The sequence below is a fragment of the Piliocolobus tephrosceles genome, chromosome 1 (genome assembly GCF_002776525.5).
Source record: "Piliocolobus tephrosceles isolate RC106 chromosome 1, ASM277652v3, whole genome shotgun sequence".
Taxonomy (NCBI): Eukaryota; Metazoa; Chordata; class Mammalia; order Primates; family Cercopithecidae; genus Piliocolobus; species Piliocolobus tephrosceles.
In genome coordinates this window covers 83,512,746-83,538,021 of record NC_045434.1, presented here as the reverse complement: position 1 = coordinate 83,538,021, position 25,276 = coordinate 83,512,746, and the positions used below count along the sequence as shown (strand labels likewise).

Below are 25,276 nucleotides of genomic sequence, written 5' to 3'. Positions count from 1 at the left end.
TGACCTGGGAGAGTCCCTCTTGCCTCTGAGCCTCAGTGCCCATGTCTGTAAAATGAGAGGCTTGGATTGTGTGTTCCTCAAGGATCCTTCCAGCTCTAACTTTTCATGAGCCTGGTCCTGTGAAACCATTCTGGCAGAACTAGTACCATGGACCCAGACTTTCCTGGGTCAATGCCCAGGAAATGCCACGGCAGGACCACTTGAGGGGCTTCCAGGCATTTCCCCAGAGGTTGGGGCACTTCCCCTGGGGCAGAGCAGCCAGAGTACCTGAGTCCTAGGAATGCTGCCCAAAGGCCGACTCAGGGACTTAGGGGACTCAGGAGGCTTCCCTGGCCTGTTTAATCCACCGGGAGGCCCTGCCCTCTAGGAGTGCTTAGATAAAGGGCGCTTCCCCCTGCTCGGTCTGCTCATGGTAAAACTGTGACCAACTCCACTTTCCCCTTTCCATCTCCCCGAGGCATCTAGCCGCACAGGACTCTTAGCCTCTCCCACCTCAGGTTTCCTGGTTTCTACTGAAGCCCAGCTTCATGACAGTGTCACTGTAGACCCAGGATTTGATCAAGTGCCTACTTTCAACAACGCATACTTGTTGAAAGTTGTTAAATGAACATAGTAGGTATTAGAAAAACAGACTGAAAAAAGCCCTGAGAATCTCAGAGTCAATGGCTCTCATCTTTCCAAGGTCAAATTACATTTCAATGACCTTGACCCAGGACCTGTGCTGTGAATGCCCCTCTGTGGAGGAAGGTGATGGTGCCCGTTTCTTTGACAACAAGGGTAACAGGTTCTGACAGCAGCCTGTATCATCGTCATGCCCTTTAATTCTTATTTATTGACTGTGCTTGTTCAACAGTGTCTTGCTGCCTCTCTGCTCTGACCGCCTGTCCCTGCCAGTGTAGCAGCTCTGACAATACAGGTTTTTTTTTTTTTTTTTTTTTGAGACAGAGTTTCACTCTTGTTGCCCAGGCTGGAGTGCAATGGCACGATCTCGGCTCACTGCAACCTCTGCCTCCCAGGTTCAAGCAATTCTCCTGCCTCAGCCTCCGTAGTAGCTGGGATTATAGGCATGCGCCACCAAGCCCGGCTAATTTTGTATTTTTAGTAGAGATGGGGTTTCTCCATGTTGGTCAGGCTGGTCTCGATCTCCCGACCTCAGGTGATCCACCCACCTCAGCCTCCCAAAGTGCTGGGATTACAGGCGTGAGCCACCACGCCCGGCTTGACAGCACAGGTTTTTAAGCAACTTTGCTCAAGCGGCCTCCAGGCACTCAGAAGTGCAAAGTAGGAGAATAAAGAAGGGAGAAGGGGCCAGGTGTGGCGGTTCATGCCTGTAATCCAAGCACTTTGGGAGGCTGAGGTGGGTGGATCACCTGAGATCAGGAGTTTGAGACCAGACTAACCAACATGGAAAAAGCCCATCTCTACTAAAAACGCAAAAGTTAGCTGGGGGTGGTGGTGCATGCCTGGAATCCCAGCTACTCAGGAGGCTGAGGCAGGTGAATCGCTCAAACCCCAGAGGCAGAGGTTGCAGTGAGCCAAGATCACACCGTTGCACTCCAACCGGGGCAACAAGGGTGAAACTCCATCTCAAAAAAAAAGAAGGGAGAAGGTCCCAAGGGGTAGCCCTGGGGTCCACAAACCCCCTGGGGCATCCATGAACTATAACTGAAAAAAAAAAAAATTTGCATCTTAGTTTTCACTAACCTTGAACTCAATTTGAGCATTCCCTCTCATTATGAATGCAGACAATAACCACAGTAATATTAATACAATCTGGTCTTCCTCACCAAACGGAAACCATAGACATTCCTGCTACGGTCAAGAAGTCGATTTCTCAAAATATCATTTGCACTTATCACTATTTCAAAGTTATGGTACTTCTTAGACCCTCTACTGGATCTTCTTATTTAATAATACATCAATACAGAAGCACAGTGTTTCTATATGCAAATTTTTTTCTATAGTTTTTGTTTTGTTTTGTTTTGTTTTTGAGACAGAGTCTCATTCAATCTGTCTCCCAGGCTAGAGTGCAGTATGCGGTCTGGCTCACTGCAACCTCCGCCTCCCAGGTTCAAGCAATTCTCCTTCCTCAGCCTCCCAAGTAGCTGGGATTATAGGTGCCCACAACCATGTCTGGTTAATCTTTGCAGTTTTAGTAGAGACAGGGTTTCACCATTTTGACCTGGCTGGTCTCAAACTCCTATCCTCAAGTGATCCTCCTGCCTCGGCCTCCACAAGTGCTGGGATTACAGGTGTGAGCCACAGCACCCGGCCTACAAATTTGTTTTTAAAAATATTTTAATAAGTCTTTTTTCTTTTTGAGACAGAGTCTTGCTCTGTCGCCCAGGCTGTAATGCAGTGGCGTGATCTCCATTCACTGCAAGCTCCACCTCCCGGGTTCACGCCATTCTCCTGCCTCAGCCTCCCCAGTAGCTGGGACTACAGGTGTACGCCACCACGCCTGGCTGATTTTTTTTTTTATTTTATTTTTAGTAGAGACGGGGTTTCACCGTGTTAGCCAGGGTGGTCTCGATCTCCTGACCTTGTGATCAGCCCGCCTCGGCCTCCCAAAGTGCTGGGATTACAGGAAGTCTTTTTCAATATCATTGGGGCTTTTAAAGTCTATGTATTAAATGCATTAAAAATGCATTTAAAAAAACATTATTCTGAGAAGGGGTCCAAAGCTTCATCAGACCGCTAAAGGGTCCAATGGCACAAAGGCAAGGTTAAGAACCTCTGGATTTAGGTCTCTAATATCTCCTCCCAGGTTCAGCCCTCATCCCTTCACATATGAAGGATAAATGATCATTTGTTTGGATGCTGTGGCTCCAGGTGCTGGGGAAGCAGGGAGCCCAAGGAGGGAAGAGCTCTCTGTGTGATGCTCCTTGAAGAAAAGGCTGCTCTGGCCAGAAGGAAGCCAGGTGGAGGGAGGTGGCTTGGCCCCTGTTGGGTAGAAACTTCTCTCACCCTGGTGCTGTGTAGTCTAAAACAATGGCGACTGCATCTGTTCGACCTTCTGAGTTTCTTCACCTGTTGGAGGAACTGTGCTTAGCTTCTTCCCTCCTACTCTGTAGATTTCTATTGTATTTTACAGGGTGGTTTTGGGCATCATTGGCTGCTCTGACACTGCCAATGTGCTTTGGATGATCCCTGTTGCTAAGAAACAAACTTCAAATGTATCTTTAAACACACAGCTCCATAAAAGCACATGCCTCCTGACTCAACTCCATTATGTCTTTTCTTGGGCTGCTGGGATACGCTAACAGCTATTTTCCAAAGGCCACATTTTGAACCGCAAGGAAATCTCACTGACTGTTCTGCTTACCCAGAGGAGGCACCAGAGCTTCGGGTGACAGCCCTGAGCAGAAAGGAGGGCATCACTCCAGCCAGGCACCTTGCAAACATTCAGCTGGGGGCTTGTGAAGGATGGCCTCCAGGGAGGGGCAGGGCTCAGGTTGGTGGCAGAGCTGAGGAAAGGAGGAGCCCTGATGTGTGGCACTCACCCCGAGGGACCAGTGAGCTGTGGGCCTGTCTTGGGGGCTCCTTTTTAGTATTTCTAAGAACCACTGACCTCATCTTACTGCAGAGCAGCTCCAGATTAAAAATGCTTCAAACCAAATCCAATCCCAACTTCTCTCCCTGCAAGGCTCCAACCCTCTTCAGTATTTTTACCAGACAGTGCAGATCCCACCATCCCCTCCCAGTCCTGAAGGCAGAAGAGGGGCATGCAGGCAGGCCATGGCTAGAAGTAGCCACTCCTGGCTCTCCCTGTTGTCCCTCAATCCCAGGCTTTGGGGGTATGTTACATTGAGCTTCCCCAGGAGTGTTTCTCAAATGGGATGCTTTTCAAACAATGCAAGTTATCTGGCCCCACTCCATTTCTGCTAATATTGAGTCAGAATCTCTGAGGATAGAAGCTGGGGTTTTACATTTTTACCAAGCTTCCCAGGGGATTCTGAGGTCTGAGAACTGCAGTGTGGGACTGCACATCAGCCATGTCCCTGACAGGCTATTTGGCCCCAAAATTACTGAGCACCTTCTGCAAGCCAGGTATTGTACTAGCCACAGAAGTGCGGAGCTGAGTGAAGACTCGGCCTGTGCTCAACAGGCCCACAGCCTAGTAGCCCTGCTGGGTCACAGGGCATTGGGCCTTTCATAGCTGGAATGGGAGGGCTGGCTTCACCCCAGGACAAATTCTAAGGATAATAATAATGAGGACAATATGTAAGCCTCGCTATATATATGTGCAAAGTACTATTCTAGGACTTTATATGTAATAACCTTTAATATTCAAGAGAGCCTTATGAGATGGGAGCAATTATTATCCCATTTTACAGATGAAGAAACTGAGGCATAGAGAGGTTAAGTCACCTGCCTAAGGTCATACAGCCATCATGTGATAGCGTGGGATCCAGGAGGTATTCCTTCAGAAGAAAAAAAAAAAAGTTATCCCCAGAAAAGGGACACCAAAACTTGGGGAAGCATGCACGTGTGGGTACACATACAGCACACCAGCATTCTGGGACCTGACTGCCCACCGTCAAATACCCTTTTGCTGGGGACACCACAAGGACCTCTGCCTCCCACCCCACCTCCTCTGAACAGTGTGGTCGGCGGTTCTGCTTCTGCTTATCCTTGCTTCTAGAGAATGAGAGAGGCTACCCTCATTCCTGGCACCAGGAACAAGGTCTGTCCCTGAAGCAATGAGGTGTCCTCCAGAGAGCAATGTCCCAGGGGCGAAGCTCCCTATTGCATTTCATGCCTTGGGCCTCCTTTCAAAGCCAAAGTCAAGGGACAAGGGACATGCCCACTCCTCCCCACAGCTGGGACAGTGGCCGCCAGAGGGGGCAGCAGGCAGCCAGGCACCAGACCTGGCCGTTCTTTGCTCAGCAGTCTCCTTCCCTCTCCTCCTGGCCACCCACCAGCCTCAGTCAAGCTGCCTGCTACTGATGCTTTAAACTTTTTTTTAAAAAAATTAAATGTGTGTTGAGGGAAGATGCCGGAGCTGCGCTGCAGGCAGCGTTCTGGTTCCAATTCCCACTCTGGATGGGGCGATGAACCACATTCCTGAAACTGTCCCTGCCAAATTCCTCTGGGCTATTTCAGGGCAAAGAAAAAAATGCCTGGGGAAAAAAATGCCAGCGCTGATAGGCCCTGAACAACCCACCCCGCCTAGGGTTGACGGCAGCCCCGAACCCGCAGTGGGACTCACAGCCCTCAGCACCCTCAGAATGAGGCCCACCCAAACCTGACTACTCTAGAAGCACAAACTCTTTCTTTTTCAATAAACACACTTGAGAAATCGCAAATCAGCAGCAGCTGCCGGCCTTTGCCACAGAGTCTGCAGACTGGATAGTCTCCTGGCCTTTCCCACTGGTGTGAAGCGTGAGACCATGCATAGCGGAGCTGGTGCTCTGAGTTTTTCTGATTTGTGCAAACTTCTGGATGTGGACTTGTCTTAGGCACGTGTGGGATGCCAGTGTGCGGGCTCCCGGCCAAGTACATGACCTCTCCCGGGCGTCTCAGGTTTGGCTTCCAAGGAATGGAGATCAGTGCTCAGCCAGACTGGTAGTCCGGTACCTCCTCCTCGGGGTGCCCTGTTCGCGTTTCTGACAATACATAAATAATAATGTTAACACAAGGGCTTTCTGGTCATTCATAATTCTTTATGATTCATAATTCTGTATGATTCAAGCCCCTCAGCTGTGTTCAATTAGGCAGCGCCTGGCGCCAAATGCCTGACCTGCTCACTAGAGACCCCTTGGCAGAGTCATCTCATGCTGGCATGCTTCCACTTTTAACTGCTTTTACCTGTCATTCCTTCTCCAATGTGTGTTTGGCTATTAGAAAATTCTCTGTCTTACTTATTCATCTCCTCCCTCGATCTCTTTGTGTAGCTCATTCTCTGGGAAATAAAATTTACTGGCAAACCCCTGTTTGTGAGCCATAACATCACTGATGTCTGGCATCACTGATACAAATGATGCTGTTTAGGGCCATTGGGACCATCTACCTCTTCTCATTAAATCTGCTTTCCCTCAACCACTGGCATTCAGGACGAATATAAAACTATTTCTTATTCGATGTTTCCTTATTTTGTTTAATAGCTAATATTATTGTGTTTCTACTTTCTGTTCTTCTCCACTGCAAATGTTCAGCATTTTAGCAGGGTAGCGTGGTAAATGGGATTTTTGAACCAATGTGGTTTGAGAAAAGAGCCCTCGGGGCCCTCACCACCCCTTGGATAGCTCCAGGATGGACAGTCTTCAAAGGCTTTTTGAGAGCAAGTTTTGGGAAGATATTTCAGATCAGTCTGGCCTGGACAGGACCACTGATCAGCAGAGCAGGTGCCCTGACCTCACCACCCTACTGGCTTCATCCTAGGAACAGGCTGGTCTCCTTCTCCCCTGACCAGATCTACTTCCAAGAAGCCCCTTGTGTCATGTACTGTTTAGAAATCCAGTCCTCTGTCATAACATGGACTCTTGGAATCTTATTTGCAGCATTTGCGGGAAGCAGCAATGGGGTTGCTGCCAAATTCACCACCTACCTTCCCCCCAACACTGCATATCAACCTCAGCCTTCAATGTGCAAAAATCCCCACAAAAATCATGTTTATGGAAATTATATTGCCATGGCAACTGTAAAGGTCTCACAAGTATTTTTAAAATAGCAAATTAACAAAACCCACTTATAAAAATCTAAAATCTGTTCCTTCCTAGGAATTAGTGATCATATAAGGTCCAGCAAATATAAGACTTGTTTTGTGACATGGTGGCAAAAAGTCAGTTAAAAGGGCTCTTGATCCTGGATTAACTGGGACAGAGAGTTGAATTAGTGAAAGCAAAGTTTGATTTTTTTCTAATAAGAGGTTGCACTTTGAATTTATTCTGGAAAAATGACACCAAGACCTTCTGGTACAAAAAAAAAAAAATGTGGGTAGGAGACCTGAATTGCTGAAATACTAATTTATTACTTTCTATTTTCTCATCACTCATATTATTACCTTCCATACTCTGCAAGACTATTCCATTTTTAACTCATAGGTTTTTAGCAGTTGCATAAGCTTCTGCCGCTGTGATTTAGCCTGGCTGAATCTCTGTTATAAAACCTGCTTCTCAGAAGTCTGCACACAAATCACACAAGAGGGGGGAAAAAATCAGAAGTACCCTAACCAGAACCTTTATGCCTTTTAAAAATGTAATTGGCATGGCTATCAAAAGGGATTCTTTTAAGTAGATGATGCACTAATTTTTGGTGTCTTTTGTAAAGACTTAAAACATAATAGGCATATTTTGATGACTTATCATAACAAGAAATCATTGGGGGCTTTGACAATTCAAACAGTGGAGGTTCTTTCTGTGAGTGGAGGAAGAGAAATCAAACCACGCAACTGAGGATTCCATTCCCAAGCAGGTGTCATTCTCCAAGGGAAGAGGAACAGAAGAAAGGGTGGTGGGGGACAAAAATGCAAAACGATGGGTCCTAAGGAGAGGGGAGTATGCTGGACTGAGTAGCAATTTGCTTTCAATATCTTCTGTTTATCACAGAAAGAGTAAGGAGGAATCACTGGTAAGCCCAGGCACAAGCAATGGGCTGGCAGCTGTTGCACCTTCCAAGATGAAGGCTCCAGGTGAAAGAGGGAAATGACATTCTGGGAAGGCAGTGATGCTTCCAGCCATCTGGGTTTCTTGGGAGGAGAGCAGGCAGAACCGGGATTCTGCTGCTGGGGAATCCTCTGGGCAGGAGGTGCAGCCCAGAGATCTCTGAGCCAAGTGTGGGCGGGAAAGGGGAGGATGGGGGGTATGCAGAACTACCCAGGCAGGAGCTGGGCAGGGAGTCACGCCTAGCACCTTCTCAAGTCTCCACCCCTCCCCCGACTAAGGCATCTCCTGAGCACCAGAGCCATTTGCAAGCTGGACACCCACAGTTTTCAGACAGCAGGAAGCTCTGGCTCCATGTACTGGTTGTTCCAGAGCTTCTAGGAGGAAGATTGGGTTAGAAACCGACATCTTTAGGAAAACCAGGTGGAGGTGGGTGGGGATGAGGAGTGAGGGTGGGGGAGCAGTAGTAGTGCCAAGGTTGGTGGTTCAGGACCCCACAGTCTAGTCAGGGGTGCTAAAAACAAACATCTCTGTGTGACCAGCGGGTCCCAGCAGGAAGCAAAGGCTCTCACCCCCAGGGTCTTCATGAAGGAACTATACACAGAGGTCTGGGTAGGATGGGAGGCTGAAATGCTGGTGCCCAGCAACAGTAGGAGGCCATTCCCACCTTTGGGCCTGAGGGGCAGGGAGAGGGAAGGCTGTTGTTGGGTGGAGAGGGCTGGGGTAGTGGAAGGCGGCTGTAGAATGGAAGTCGTGGTCATAGACAGGAAGTTGGAGGGAACAGGAAACAAATACCCCAAACTGTCCCTCTTTTGCTCCATCCCTACAAGAACCTCCCATTGGCTAAGACACCTGGAAGCCAGAGGGCAAGGGGGCTGGTGATGCAGAACGTAGAGGTCAGCCCCCTTGGGTCCAGAGCAGGATAGGGAAGAGCAGAAAATGCATGGGGGAGGGCAGGGGAGTGGGAGCCACCAGCCTACCTGTCAAGCCTCCTCCCCTGCCCACCTCTGCTAGGGTAAGGCTTCTTACTCATTCAGAACTGAAAAGCATGAGATGCATCAGGCTAAGCGCTGAGGCTCCCATCAACAGGATGAGCTGGAACGAGAAGCCGGGATTCCAGATCTCAGCCAGTAGAAGCCACACTCTCCTTGACGAAGGGGCACATTTCCCAGCACATTATCACTCAGCAAGTAGGGCTGGGATTCTACTGGGTGCTCTGCATTGGGCCCTCCACTAGAGGAAGTCACACAAAAAAGGTATAATCAGAGAGATAAGACTAACCCACATGCTAAGTTAGAAAACTCAAAATTAGAGTGGCAGGTAGACCAGATAATCCAAGAGTAGATGCCTGGTTCTAATGCATGTTCTACCCGTTCTACCCATCACCCAACCACCAACCCCAGTCATTGCTGACTGTCTTCAGATGCATGTGAAGAATCACACTATTTCCCCCCCATGATTGGTGGCAGTGCCAGTCCCATGACGCTGAGCAGGGAACCCCATGAAGAATAAGAAACAATGAGATGGACATAAGCCTGGGAGACATAGCCATTCACCCACTCCCTTCCCTGAGTCCTCCTTCAAGAAGTGCTTTGCTTGACTTCCAAGCATTTCCTGAGGACCTACATCTTGAAACAGGGTAACCTAGCTCCTAATTCCTCATGGAAACTCACACAGAGAGATATAGAACATCCTGGGGCATGAGGTGTATCAAGAGCAGAAGGGAAACTAGAAGGAAAAATAAACCACACAATGGGCCCACCCAAGAGTGGGTATCTCGCCAGACTCAAGACTTTCTCGAGTTTTCTTTCCCTATAGCCCAAATCAATTCGCAAGCACTGAGGCCCTTGTTCTCAGGATGTATCAGCCTCAGAGTTCAGCCATGGGCAGTCGGACCCAAGACCGCCCAAGCCTTTTGGCCAAGCCTGACCCGTGAGCAAGGGTGCATCAGAGCCTGCCACTCTTTCTGCCTTGAGCCTCAGAACCCCAGTGATTTGGGCCTAAGATGGTAATGTTTACTTTTTTCCCTTCTGAGTCAGGCCACAGGGCAATTCCTGGAAGGATTCCACTTGCATGTCCAACCCACATGACCTCTCAGAGCAGCCAAGGCAAAGGGGCAGTTCTCCCATGCCCTCTTGGCATGGCAAAGTCACTGGTTGTTGATTTGAGGTGGTTTCTTTGAGGTCCATGGACAATTTCTGGATTCCACACTAAGTCAAAAAGAGGAATAATGAAGACAATGAAGACTTCTCCAAAATAGCTCTGCGGCATTGGGATCTGCTCTGGCTCTGACTGAAGCATTCAGATTCCTGATCAGCTCCAAAGGAAGCCTGCAAAGGCAGCCTGTTCAGATCCATGGGCCACTGAAGGGAATCGGGTGTGCACAATGACCCCAGCCTCCTGAAAAACTCACTTTAACTAAGTTAGTTCATCAAGCCTATGCTGATGGAGCAGAGAAACACCTCATACTCCCAAATGGCTACAATAAACTTTTGTGTGCCCTTAGGGTTTTAATAGTAAGGATCTCTGGAAAAATCTCCTTCTGGGGTCTGTACCTTGCAAATCAATGCCACCTTGTGCCCTGACTTTTTTCCTATGGTCCCCAGATAGCCCCTGACTTACTTATGGCTGGTAGACCTTATGGAAGTGATAAGAGAGAGGATGTGACTGGCTTAGAGTACAGTAGTTTGGATTTAGGTGCAATCACTATGTCTGAACTGCATGAGTGTGTTTGGCTTTTTTGCCAAAAAATTTAACTTTTTATTTTAAAATAGCTTCAAACTGGCAGAAAAGTTGCAAAAATAATGCAAAGAACTCTGGTCTACGCTTTACCCAGATTCCCAACTTTTAACATTTCACTCCATTTGTCTTGCCATTCTCTCTCTCTCCACATTCTTATTTGTTTCTTTCTGTCTCCACATTCTTATTTGTTTCTTTCTGAACCATTTGTGAATAAGCTGCCGACATCATGGCTCTTTATTTCTTTACATTTCAATGTGTTTCCAAAGAACAAAGATATTCTCTTATATATTCATAGCACAGTTAAACTTAGGAAGCTAAATATTGATACAATATTTCATCTAATTTGCAATCTGTATTCTAATTTTTGTCAATTGTCTCAATAACGTCCTATTGTGATTCTCTTTTCTTCCAGTACAGGATGTAATCCAAGATTATGTTTTGTATATAGCTGTCATGCGTTTTAGACTCCCTTAATATTTTATGACAATGATGCTTTTGAAGAATACAGGCCAGGTACCTTGTAGAACACCCCTCAATTTGGGTTTGTCTGATGTTTCCCCATGAGCAGATCCAGTTTATGAACCCCTGGCTAGAAGACTACAAAAGCGATATAGTGTTCCTCTCAGGATATCATACCAGGAGGTACATGATGTCTTGTTGATGATGTTAGTTTTTTAACAGCTTTATTGAGATACAATTTTCTTTTCTTTTTTTTTTTTTTTTTTTTTTTTTTTGAGATGGAGTCTTACTCTGTCACCCAGGCTCAAGAGGGCATGCAGTGGCGCAATCTCAGCTCACTGCAACCTACGCCTCCTGGGTTCGAGTGATTCTCCTGCATCAGCCTCCTGAGCAACTGAGACTGCAGGCATGCACCACCACACCTGGCTAATTTTTGTATTTTTAGTAGAGATGGGATTTCATCATGTTGGCCAGGCCAGTCTCAAACTCCTGACCTCAGGCGAGGTCTCCCAGAGTGCTGGGGTTACAGGAGTGAGCCACCGCACCAGGCCGGAGATACAATTTTCATATCATAAAATTCACCCACTTAATAATTCAGTGGCTTTTAGTATAGTCACAGCTTTGTGGAACCATCACCACAATCAATTTTAGAACATTTAGAACATTTTCATCACCCTCAAAAGAAACCTCATACCCATTAACAGTCACTCCCCATTTCCCCCCAAACTCACCTCCCACCCCACATACTGTCTGTCTCTATGGATTTGCCCACTGTGGAAATTTCGTATCAGTGGAATGACACAATGCGTGGCCTTTTGTGACTGAGTTCTTTCACCTAGCACAGTTTTGTCAGAGTTCAGATGATGATAATTGTGTTCACCCAGTCAAGATGCTGTCTGGTTTCTCCACTCTGTCTTGTTCCCCCATATAAATTAGAAGCATTCCAAGGGTAGACACTTTACAGTCATGCAAATAAATATCCTGTTCCTCATTCAACTTCCCCCTAGACTTAGATTTGATGGTTATTGACCAAACCAATCTTTATTAACCAGATTTACTAAGATTGATTCCTTCCACCACTCCTCTCACACTCATCAGTGGTTAGCTACAAAATTGGAAAGTTCACGGGTAATTAGAGACAGTGGCCCCGCTCTTCTCAATAACATCATAACTGCTCCAACAAGTCCCCCACAGACCAGGCCATCTGTCCCAGCAACATCTCTCCTCTGCTCCAGTTCCTCCCCGAGTGGTTGGGGACCAAGGACTCCTCAGAGACACACATGCTGTAGGACAGCACATCTGCCCTCATTCTGCATGAAGCCCTGAGAACTCTGAGCTAGGAAGGCCAAGAAGTGACAGGAAAGCCTGTGTTCATTGGAGAAGGGTCCACTAGGTTAAAAGAACAAGGACCTGCTCTTGGTTCCACCTCTTCTACCAGTAGTTAACATGCAAATCAAATGTACTTTCACTTCAGCAAACACCTACTAGGAAGGTGCTACTTGCGATTGGAAACAGAAGATAAGTAAAGCACAGCTCCTACCCTCAAGGAGATGATTTCACATAAAAGGATTAAGATAACCAAAGAACCAGATTCTCAAGGAGAGCAAGAGGAATGTCCTAAGTGACCTGACCATTCTGAAGAAGGAAGAGCCCACCTCACTGGTATGGTCAGGAAAGGCTTTTGGAAGAGGGCATTTCAAATGAGTCTTGAAGGCTGGGTAGGAGTTAGACAGTGATGACAGAGGAAGGTGTACCAGGCAGAGGGTATAGCAGGAGCAACAATGTTCCCAAATAAAGGCCTACATAAAGCGAGGGAAAGAAGGGGTGAAGCTCGCTGGACCCTCGTGGGTCCAATGTGGAATGTGAACTTGGCTCAATGGACAATGGGGAGCTCCTGAAGAATTTCAGGGGAGGAGGATCCAATGATCAGAGGTGAGACATGAATAGAAATGTGCTTAATCTGCTAACAGAGAAAATCAAAATGGGAGCATTATACCACAGCCATTCTGAGATGTGACCCAGGGGACCCATTTCCATTTGATCTGCTGTCAGTGCTCTCTTCTGCAGCCTGGCCTAAGAGTGACACTTCTGAAACCTATGCAACATCCCCAACCAGGGCCAGAACTTATCCATCCCAGAGAGAGTGACTCACTCCATCACAAACACGCCCCACATTTCAACTTGTGCCACTGGCTCTGTGCTATTCCATTTTCATTGAGAATGTTTTCTGCTTGGTGACATGCTTCTTTTTCAAATGAAACAGAAAATAGAAGATGACACTCTCCCAAACAATGTTCCATAGCCTGGAGGCTGCTCGCTTCTTGCCAAACAGCAAACTAATGTGAGCGTTGTCTTCTGAGATGTGGATTCCTGCACTGGCAGAACTTGGAGACAGCAACAGCAAAAAGGTTTCCAAATGATTACCCTTCCCCAAGAGCACCTGGATTACAGTGTTCTTGTCTCATTAAACTTCCAAGGTTCTGGAAGAAAAGTGGTCAAGTAGTGAGGTTGGAAGACAAGGCTGAGTTAGGAGCAAAAGGCTACAGATCTCCTAAAAGCCATTGAATCATATACTTTGTGTGTTTTTTTTTTGTTTTGTTTGTTTTGAGACAGAGTCTCACTTTGTCACCCAGGCTGGAGTGCGGTGGCATGATCTCAGCTCACTGCAACCTCCACCTCCCAGGTTCAACCGATACTCCTGCCTCAGCCTCCCAAGCAGCTGGGATTACAGGTGCCCACCATCACGCCTGGCTAATTTTTTTTTTTTTTTTTTTTTTTTTTTTTTTTTTTTTTAGACGGAGTCTTGCTCTGTTGTCCAGGCTGGAATGCAGGGGCACGATCTCGGCTCACTGCAAGGTCTGCCTCCTAGGTTCACATCATTCTCCTGCCTCAGTCTCCCTAGTAGCTGGGACTACAGGCGCCCACCACCGCGCCTGGCCAATTTTTTTGTATTTTTAGTAGAGACGGGGTTTCACTGTGTTAGCTATGATGGTCTCGATCTCCTGACCTTGTGATCCACCTGCCTTGGCCTCCCAAAGTGCTGGGATTACAGGCATGAGCTATCATGTCCAGGCGGAATTATACACTTTGAAAGAGTGACTTGTGTAGTATGTAAATATATCTCAATAATGTTGTTCTGGAGGGTCAAGGATGGAGCAGTGAGGAGAAGGGTCCCGGTGGCAGGCACTGATGTGGTCACCAACAGGTCATGTGGCTATGCAGTTGTCCTCTGCAGTCCTCACCAAGTCTTCATCAACAGCAGTGTGTTCAGTTAACTGGACAAATATGAATTAACCCTCCAGGACAAGCCAGGCACTGTGACAGGCAGGGAGGCCCCGAAGCCAGGGTAACTGATGGTGAGATTGTGGGTTAGAGCCTTGGATGTAGTAGGAGGCTTCCTTTCTTCCCTTGTCTGTAAATTGAAGGGGTTGCAGCCATCCTAAAGTTCCTTGGCCCTTGAAAAGTTGAACCATTTTCATTGTTGAGGTTTCAGGACAGGCTCTTTTCCACAAACAGCAAATTGCTCTTGGCCTCAGCGTCAAACTTCTCAGACAACAGAGACCAGAGCTGGACTGAGTGCTCTGATCAACAGGGGGCTCTGACCGTGGCCCCTACAAATTCCAGGTTCAGGGGCTGTCCCGGCCTCATCTCATTTTATTCTTTTCAAGAAAATTTACTTCATCAATGTAATTTATGGTCTGTCATAAAATAAATGCATGAGGAATCCCCGTGTCCTGCCTTTTGATTAGGAAAATATGGTCTCCTTCCCATTGCCTCCACTTTTCCCTAGGAATGTCATTTCTAGTATGTGCTCGGCCTGGGACCCAATTCTCATGGGTTCTCATTGGGAAGTTCCCATGCTGAAGACACACCTGCCACCCCACACTGCCCCAGACTGTGGGGCTACAAGTATGCTATAAACCACCAAGTGTGTGCCTCAAGGGTATAAGGACACAGAGATTTTCAAACCCAGACCTAGAAACTAAACTATGCTCTAATTTTTATTGTAAAATAACTATAGGTAAAGTCTATGGAACATTTGTGCACACAAACACACAGGTGCACGTCCACCCACACACACAGACACACACACACACACACGCTCAGTCACCACTTTGATGTTCCCCACAGCCTTTTTTACCAAACTGTAAAGTTAGCCTCAGAGACACATCCCTCACACAGGCCCAGGGTTTGGGGAGCACAGTGGAGAAAGCTTCTAGTTGGTGTGTTGAACTAAGCCCTGGAGAATGTGTGCCCTTCCCCTTCAAGCCAGCACGTCACGTGTGGGAGGTTTGGTTGGGTTCCCAGTGGGAATTCCTAGGTTTCAGCTCCATGTGCTGCATGGAACTGAGATGCTGAAAAAGTGCTTGTTAGTCACCCTGTCCACCCCCAGTTCCCACTCAGAGAAATACCCCAGGAATGATCCTGGAAACAAAGGGGATTTTGCTAATGATTTTTGTGTGTTGACTTTGTATCGCACGACTTAATTGTATTATATTCTAATATGTTCTAACAGTTTTCTGGTGGAGTCTGTAAGGTTTTCTATATACAGGATTATGTCATCAGCAACGACAATTTCACTTATTCGTTTCCTATTCGGATGCCTTTTCTTTCCTTCTCTTGCCCAATTGCTCTGGCAAGGACTTCCATTAGGTTGAATAGAAGTGGCAAAAGTGGCCATCCTTGTCTTGTTCCAGATCTTAGAGGAAAGGCTTTCAACTTTTCACATTGAGTATAATGTTAGCTGTGGGCTTCTCATATATGGCCTTTATTGTGTTGAGGTATGACCTTTCTATCCCTAATTTGGTGAGGTTTTTTTTTTTATCATAAAAGGATGTTGAATTTTGTCAAATGCTTTTTCTGAATCTAACGTAATGATCGTCTGGTTTTTGTCCTTTATTCTGTTAATGTGATGTATCACATTTACTGATTTGCATATGTTGAACCGTTCTTGTATCCTAGGGATAAATCTTAATCATGGTGGATGATCCTTTTAATGCATTGTGGAATTTGGTTCACCAGTATTTTGTTGAGGATTTTTGCATCTATGTTCATTAGGAATATGGGCCTCTAATTTTCTCTTCTTGGACATGTCAGAATGACTTTTAAAAAGATGAAAGATAATAAGTGTTGGTGAGGATGTGGCAAAAAGGGGAACCCTTGTACACTGTTGGTGAGAATGCGAATTATAAGACCATTATGGAAAATAGTATGGAGGTGCCTCAAAAAGCTAAAAATAGAATGACCATATGACCCACAATCCTACTTCCGGGTATTTACCCAAAAAATTTGAAATGTGTTTATTCAAGAAATGTCTGCACCCCATGTTTACTATAGCACTACTCACAACAGTTAAGTTATGAAATCAATCTAAGTGTCCATCAGCAGATGAATGGATAAAGAAAAGGCGCTATATATGCACAATAGAGTATATTCAGCCTTAAAAAAGGAAAGTCTATCACTTGCAACAACATGAATGGAATTGAAAAACATTGTGCTAAGTGAAATAAGTCAGGCACAGAAAAACAAATACTGCATGTTCTCGCATATATGTGGAATCTAAAAGAATCAAAGTCATAGAAGAAGAGAGTTGAATGGTAGTTGCCAGGGACTGAGGTGGGCGAAGGAAATGGAGAGATGATGGTCAAAAGGCACAAAATCACAGGAGAAGTATGATTTTTTTCCCCTTTTTGAGTTCTATTGCACAGTGCGGTAAATATAGTTAATAATAGAGCATCATACATTTCAAAGTTGCTAAGGGAGTAAACTTCAAATGTTCTCACCACAAAATTCGTTAAGTATTTGAGATGATGGATACATTAACTAGCTTGATGTAATTATTCCACATTGTATTCATAAATTAGAGCACGACTTTGTACCCCACAAATTTATATAATTAGAAATTGTCAATTCACAAATTTAAAAGCGCAAAGGGGATTTTGCTAATATTAATTGGTAACAATAACCTTTTCTGACCTTGGAGTGCTTTACAGTTGACGGGGCATAATGACTTTGTGACATGCCCAAGCAGAGATTATTATTTTCATTTTATAAGTGAGAAAACTGAGGTTCAGAGAGGCTAAGTGATGTGCTCAAGGTTCCATGCTACTGAGGAGCCAGAATTAGGTCTGACGCCTCCTGGCTTCTAGTTGACCTCCCTTTTCATGATGCTTTGTGGCATCATGAACCTAATGTTGAACTCGAAACGGCACTTGATTTAGATCATCCAGGTCATTCTGTTCAGTCTGTTGCTCATCTCCCAGATGGCCAAGTTTGCCAGGAAAGCATTGCCTCACCACTGCAGACTGGATGAGATGGGCCCCAATGGCCCATCCTTTCCTCCATTAAAGCACACACTACTGTCTGTATTCATTAGCATCTGCCTTCCCGTTAGACTGTCAGCTCCTTGGCAGGGACCACATCTTCTTTGTCTTTGTGCCTCAGCTCTGATCATAGACCTGGCACACAGTAGGAGCATGTTAAGAGTGAAATGCTGCTGAAGGCACTCAGAAGCAAGCCCTCCTCTGCTTAGCAAGCTATCTAACCTTCATTGAGACACAAAATTCCGCTGTATCATCTATTAACTGACCACTCCCATGACAGCTGGGTCCCTTGCCATTTCTCAGAAGAAATTCAGATGCTGTTAATACATCCACTTGAAATTACCCTTGAAATGGGACAGGTCCAAATTGAGATGTGCTATGAGTGTAAAATGTACACCGGATTTGAAAACTTAGTATGCAAAAAAGAAAATACATCTTATGAATAATGTTTATATTGATTATATGTTGATAATATTTTTAATATATTGGGTTAAATGAAACATATTATTAAAGTTAACTTCATCTATTCCTTTTTACTTTTTATGATATAGGTATGTACTAGAAAAATTTTAAATTCCCTATGTGACTTATATTTCTATTGGAAAGTTCTGGCTTAGGTCCTTACAGGTCATAATAAAGACTCGAGCTTTTACTCTGAGTGACATGGGAGCCATTAGAAAGTTTTGAGCTCAAAAGTGACACAGTCTGACTCACTCATGTTTAAAAAGCAGCACTCTGGTTGCCATGTTGCGGACAGACTGTAAGGGACATGAGTACAGACAAGGAGACCATATAGGAAGCTACTGCAATAATGCAGAAGAACATGGAGGCTTGAACCAGAGAGTAGTAAGAAGTGGTCAGATACTGGTCAGGCTTGGAAAGCAGACCAAGAGGACTTCCTAACAGATTGAGCATGGGGTTAAAAAAAAAAAAGAGTTGAATCTCAGTTTTTGGCCAGAGCCACTGGGAGTCCTCCATTTGCTGAGATGTGGAAAGAGGAGGGAGAAGCAGGGCTGGGAAAGAAGACCAGGAGTTTGGTTTTGGATGTGTTGTGCCTAGGATGCCTTTTAGTTTCCAAGTGGAGACAATGAGAAGGCAGTTGGATATATAACTCAGGAGTTCAGGGAAGAGGCCTGAGCTGGGGGTCTAAACTGGGGAGTCATCATCATAAAAATGCAATTGAAAGCCCAGAGACTGGGCAAGATCACTGCAGGAGTGAATACAGGCAGAAAAGAGAAGATCAAGGTCAAGAAGACCAAGCGCCCTGGGGAGCCCTAAAGTTTAGAAGTTGTCAAGAGAGGCAAAGGAAACAGAGAAAGAGCCTTGAGGTGAAAAGAAAACTAGGAGGGAGTGGTGCTGTAGAAGCCAAGTAAAGAAAGCATTTCAGGAGGAGGTAGTGAGCCCCTTTGGCCGGCACTGCTGATAGGTCCAGGAAGAGGAAGACAGAGAACCGGACACTGGATTTAGCAACCTGGAGGAGACTGGCAACCCTGACAAGTGCAGTGTAAGTGAGTGATGGAGGCAAAAACATGATTAAAGTGAGTTCACAAGAAAATGAGAGAGAAGGGATTGGAGAGAACAATTACAGACAGTTCTTTCAGGGAATTTTGCTGTGAAAGGGAGAAAAGAAATGGGCACAGGTCAGAGGGGATATTGGATCAGGAGAGGCTATTTTTAAAAGGTAGGCAAATTCAGCATGGATGTGTGCTGCTGGGAATGAGCCAATAGACAGAAAAATTGATGATGCCAGAAAGACTGGGAATTCTGGTGCTTCCCCAGTCTCCAAAGAGTACACTTATATTGCTTTTTCGTGTTTTATCAACTTTAGACATCACCTATCCACTTTCTGCTGTAATACGTACAAGCCAGCTTGCTTATATCACCCCTCATTGCACTTTTACTCTTGTTCCCATATTATTCCAGCAGATCACTATCATCTCACTGTCCCAACACATCAACTATTTCAGTTCGTCTATTGGTCACCTTGGTGCCTTTTATTTCTTGGTCTATTAACTACAGACAGCATCTCTTGACTCCCATTTTATATGATTAGGGTATTCATGCCTCTATCCTACCATCTGCTGTAAGTCAGCTTTGCATATGTCATGCTGGGACAATAACAAGACCCACAACCACAAAATCTCAGCAACTCAGGCTTATTTCTGATTCACATGCCATGCCATGGCCTGCTTCTGATGTGTTGCTTATTCTGGGAACTAGTAGAAGGGCATCCCCCATCTGAGACCTGCTATTTTCATGAGAGAGGGAAAAGAACAATGGCAGAACTTCACACCGCCTCTTAACGTGTCTGTTCCGCGTGGAATATGTCAATTCCACTCACATTCAATTGGCCAAAGCGAGTCACGTGGCCAAACCGGATTATCAGACAGGGGAGGAAATATTTTCCTACAAGGGCAGGCAAGCCATATGGCATCAAGTGGGGGTGTGAAATCCTCTTTCAGGGAGAACAGTGAATAATTGGGAACAACAATTTAATCTATCACAATTCCTCTTCTCTCTTCTTCTACTCTCCAACTTCTTTTATATTGTCAAGCCAGAAACTCTTTACATACTCCTTTATAGCTATTCTTAAGTAGTCTTCAGTGCTTTGTTGTTGATTTTAGAAGTTGAAAGCCACTAAGCAGCATTTACATTATGACTAAGCAAATATTCTTTTTTTTTTTTTTTTTTTTTTTTTTTTTAGAGACGGAGTCTTGCTCTGTCGCCCAGGCTAGAGTGCAGTGGCCGGATCTCAGCTCACTGCAAGCTCCGCCTCCCGGGTTTACGCCATTCTCCTGCCTCAGCCTCCCGAATAGCTGGGACTACAGGCGGCCACCTCCTCGCCTGGCTATTTTTTTGTATTTTTTAGTAGAGACGGGGTGTCACCGTATTAGCCAGGATGGTCTCGATCTCCTGACCTCGTGATCCTCCCGTCTTGGCCTCCCAAAGTGCTGGGATTACAGGCTTGAGCCACCGCGCCCGGCAGCAAATATTCTTTACTGCAGAGCCAAAGAGTCCATATCATGCACCACTGTTCCAATGACAGACCTTATGTGCTTAGAGCCTTTCTTACATTCCACCACATGCTCAAAATCAGGCCACATTTTGGACTGCTTCATATTCGGGCTATCCCTTTCATAAGAAATTTTTTGTTTTTCCAGAAGTTTCCAATTATGTTTCTTTTTTCTTGTTGATAGAAGAAAATTTGCCTTCTACATCATATCCCTAATATCCTCCAAATTTCTTCCCACTCCATTTATTGTTTGGACTCTTGTTTTCCTTTTGAAGCCTGCTGTCTCCTTCTGACCTGATTGGGCAAACTGCCTCATTTTTGAATCTTAATGTTTTCCATGGCTCTTTGTCTTTACTGCAATTACTAATTGCCTTCTGTTTTGTTTGGGTGGTTTTCTTGGCTTGATTTCTGCTTTTCATTACAAAGTTAATTTTTTGCAGTGTCCTAATAATACTCTCTACTCTCTAGAATGTCCTTCTCTCATGTCACCTTCAGAGACCTCTTTCCTTCCACTCTAATGAAAAGTAACTACTCTCTTGTTCTGCTGAATAATTTCATCCTGGGGTTGCTTTTCATGGCTACTCTGTATAGGATCCTCTGTTTCCTGAATCTCATATCTCCTTTCTTGGTTTACTCCCTTACTTTGTTGAAAAACCTCTTCAGGAACTTCCTTCAAAAGATTTAGTAGGCTGTAAACCTCCTTGGTCCTTGCATCCTCAGGCCTACTTCCCTTTTATATTGAATAAAGGCTTTGGACCAGATGCTCTCTAATGCCTATTCCAGGAGTATAATTGTAGTCTATATGTATTTGTGGATAAAATACTCTTTCAAGAAGACATTTAAAACAGTTGCTGCTCCCAAGGAATTTAAGATCTACTTAGATAGACAAAGAATAAAGTCTCAAAACAGCAACAAAAAATCTATGATACAAAAGATGCTGGGAGGTGGGACGTGATTAATCATCAGTTTGAGACTTGGGTCTAGAGGAAAGAGAGAGAAGAAGCAGAGCCAGCCTGTGGTGCTCTTATTGAGCAAGCAAGACTTTAGCAGCATCACAGGTAGGCAGTGTGTTAGGGATAGATTGTTCCTATCTGATGTCTTGAGTCCAGTGGAGTGGTTAAAGGTCAATGCAGGTCCTCCTCCCTTTGACTTTCCCTGTCACTGAGATATCAACATTTTCGTTTCACCAAATCAAGAGAGAGATAATTTTTAAATACAAAAGTATAACGATACCCTTGACCACTAGACAAACTCTCTGGCCATTTGGGGGCATAACAATGAACTTTCATTACAAGTATGAATAATAGTGTATATACTTATAAACACCCTAATTGTTGGAACATGAAAGTACCAACGGTGGTCTTTATTAGTAGAGTTTCACTGAGTAGGACTAAAGGTGACTGTCTTTACTAATGTCCATTTGTAAAAATTGTTTTTCATTGTTTCAGTGAGGAGTTGGAGTGATTATAAATCACTTCTCCTTTCCAGCCACTCCCTAGGAGAGGGCACATCCCACTCATGATATGAGTGTTATCCCGAGAGCACTGTTGCTTGGGTGGAGAAGGCACTCAGGAATTTTAAGGATGGGGCTTCTCCATGGCAGGTCCTGAAGACTGAATGGACATGAGACACCTACATCAGAGGGAAAAAAAATAAACAAGCCTTCATTCAGCAAAGATAGCCCTCTCATCCAATCTGCAATCAAAGAGAGTACTTGTAGGGAAGGAAGTTTCCAGAAAAAAAGAAGAGATCTTTGGGCCAGTGGTGGCAGCAATTTCCAGAATGGGAGTTTAGTGAGGATGGCAAGTGCTTAGGCCATGTGATAGATTTTCTCAGTAAGGTCTAACCTAACACTACTCCCTCAGGGAGGCTTTCTCTGAGCCCCCTTCCTTCACACCCAGGAAGAATTAATTTCTGCTACAACACTCTGTTCCTGCTGCCATCCTAGCACTTATCAAATTCAGACAAAGTTGACATCAATTTTCCTCATCAGTGTATGACATCCTGACTGATTTATTCATCATCACAACCCTAGTCAATGCCTGGCATGTGGTAGGTGCCTGTGTTGGTCAAATGAATGAGTGAACTGAAAGAAGCTGCATTTCATCAAAGGGCAGAATCAGCCATGAATATTCAGTTGTTCCAGGAGCTTCAGACTAGCCAGGAGGCCTTGGAGAAGTGTATCTGGGCCAAGTGGTGGATTTCCAAGAGCTGGGGCCATTTAAACCATTCCCAGGAGAGGAGAGCAATAAAACCACCTGCAAGATTGGTTTGAGCTGCTTTGTTGCCTGGGACTCCACTGCAGGTGGAGAGGGGAGCAGAGAGATCAAAAGCACTCAAGGAGTCTTTGCTTCTAAGTAGTCCAGAGGGCAGTGCTGCCCCTGCTGCAGCAACCCCCACCCAGAGATGGGACCAGTGCTCAGCTCTGCAGAAGAGCAAGACGGACCCACCATCCCCGGAGAGCTTCCTATGCACAAGACACTGGGCTTTAGGTAATCACGTTTCATCCTCTCAGTAATGCCAAGAGATAGGTGTGCCTGACTTACAGATGAGAACCACCATTAAGGATCATTCTATGTGGAGAGGAGCTGGAGCCTGTGCACCCAGGAAACTGTACAATAGCAACCAAAGCAAAATGAAAAAAAAAAAAAAAAAAAAAAGCCAGGATTATGTCACTGAAAATTCAGAAATCTGTGCACCTAAAGCTCACCTGTTTTATTTATTGCTTTTGTGGTTTGCATATCTTCCCTTTATTTTCTCCTGGTTTCTTATAATGGTTTGTTTTGTTTGTTTGTTTGTTTGTTTGTTTCACAAAAATCCCATAGGATTATGATCTCACAAAGGGAAAAGCTGGATCCCCAGGGCAAAGTCAGGGGTCAGCGGAATGGACGATGCCCTGCAGTCGATGCTGTCAATGCAGCAGGGCTAAAGCTGGGAAAGGCACCTAGTGAGGGGAGACACAGGGGGGCACACACAGGTGCATGGGTGGGCAGCTGCTGTCTCCTGGGGCTGGTCTCCCACAAGGTGGTTTCCTCGTGCAGCAGTGACTTGGTGCAGCCCCTCTCACCTGGCAACAATGCATTTGTTTCCTCAAAAGACCATAGAGTGGCATTTACCTCACCACTTAAAAAAAAAAAAAAAAAAAAAAAAAGGTGAATCAAGATGCAAGCTGGCTCAGGAGGATCTTCATATCCGCCAGAGGGAGGGGCAGGCAGTCTCTTTCTACTCCAGCAGGTGGGAATTTCTGATAAAACTAAATTAACATCAGCTTGCCTCCTTGCAGTATCTAAATGTGCAAAGAGAGCTGATCTGATGACACCAGCCAGGGGGACAGGCTGCTGGAAGCATCCCAGGAGAGAGAAGCCCAACTAAAGACCACCTAACTTACTGCTCAGATAGGCTGCTCTGGCGGAGCAGCCCTTTGGGGTAGAAAGACAAGTAAGCTCGGAGGGGAAAGTGAACAGGTCCTGCGTGGGTGGCTGTGGCCTTGGCGATCACCGCAGCAGAGGCCCCTGCTAAGCAGGCTAAGAGCGAGCGGACCGTGAGAAAGGCCAAAGTCAAACTGAAAAACCCTTCCAGCTGGCCTCTGCTCTTGGGAACTTGGAGCCATACGCTGGCAACGGGCTCGCCGACAGGGGCATGCTTTCTCCCGGAGAGGGCACTAGGGCTCCTGCTTCTTCGGGCAGGCATGGGAGAGAGGGGGGCACCTCCCAGCACGTAGGAGCAGCCAGTGCCAAGCTGGAGGAGGGGAGGGGCGTGCAGGCAGAGACTTGGGGGTGGGGTTAAGGGAGGGAGGGTCAGGAAAACTTCTCATTCCCTGCCTCCATTCACCCTCCCGCACCATCTGTGTAGGGGGCCTCTGCTTTAAAACTTGGGACATAGATGCCGCTAGAACCCCTGCCGGCTGCCAGAGTCCTGCACAGAATTACCTCGGCGCACTCTCTACTTCTCAGGAACGGAAGGGATCCGGAGGAGCTATGGGTTCATCTCTGGCCACGTGCATCCAAACTAATAAAATCATCCCCCATCCCCCTGGAGCCGTGCGGGGTGCTCGCGGAAGTGCAGGCACCCCGAATGAGGCGAAGGAGACTCTGGCTAGAGTTCTCGTCCCCACACAGTCCGCATGCCGTGAATCAGAGGGGTCTGCGGGTGTCTCTAGCCCGGTTTGTCCCCTTTCCCCTGCTCAGCTGACTTCGACGCCCGGGAGTTTGATCCTTGCCACCGAAGCCCAAGAGCTCCTTCTGCCTCAACCCCATTCCTTTCGGAGAAATGGGCTCGCGGACCCATGCGCGCGACGGAGAGGAGCGGCAATCGGGGCGCCGGGACTGGAGCCCTACTCCGAAGCCGGCAGAGCCATTCCGGCCGCCGCCTTGGGCTCCAACATTGGCCGCAAAGTTTCCGGCTCTTTGGGGCCCCGCCTGCGGGTCGGAGACCCCGGAGCAGCCTCTCCCCTCTGGGGTGCCCACTCCACGCGCTTCTGCCATCTGCCAGGGGACGCGGGGAGCCGGCGGGCGCGCGTGGTCGCAGCACTGGAGCGCGCAGCATCTCCAGGAGGTCTCCGGCCGCGCCCGTCTCTCCCCCTACGCCCTCCCGCGGCGGGGTCGAGGTCGCAAGGGTCGCGGCCGCCGTGTCTTACCCAGTCCCGGCACGAAAGTGTTGAGGAAGAGGCAGATGACGGCTACGGGGAAGGGCATGTAGGGGATGGCGGCGCGCAGGGGGCCCTTCTTCTCGCGGACCTGCACCACTACCCCGCTGGACGAGGAAGCCCCCCGGGGGTCCGCCGCCGCCACCGCTGCCGCCGCCGCCGCCGTCTCGGCGTCTTTGTGCGAGGGCTCCATGGTCGGGTGCGCTCTCAAGCAGCGGGGCAGCACGGCCGGAGCTGGCGCCCAGCGCACGGGAGCAGGAGACGGCCGGCTGCGGGCTCCGGGCTCAGCGCCGAGCTCAGGCGGCCGCAGTGCTCCGTGCGCTGCGCGGCTCGCGGAGACTCCCGCCCTCCGGCGTCCCCACACGCCCGGTGGAGGGGCGGGGAGGGCGGCGCGACACCCTGTGACAGCGCTCTGACGCCCCTCCTCGCCAGGCCCCTTCCCCGTCCCCTCCCCCCAACCAAAACCACCACTCACAAGGAATGGAAAATC

The 25,276-nt window shown here is 46.8% G+C and overlaps 1 protein-coding gene across 1 annotated transcript in view; it reads right to left on the bottom strand.

Annotated features, from left to right (window-relative positions):
• Positions 1–24,979, bottom strand: part of STUM (stum, mechanosensory transduction mediator homolog) — a 57,146-nt gene extending 32,167 nt beyond the window's left edge. The window contains exon 1 of the mRNA XM_023203530.1: positions 24,778–24,979. Coding sequence (XP_023059298.1) covers positions 24,778–24,979 — 202 coding nt within the window. The remainder of the gene's footprint in view (positions 1–24,777) is intronic.
• Between the last annotated feature and the right edge of the window lie 297 nt (positions 24,980–25,276).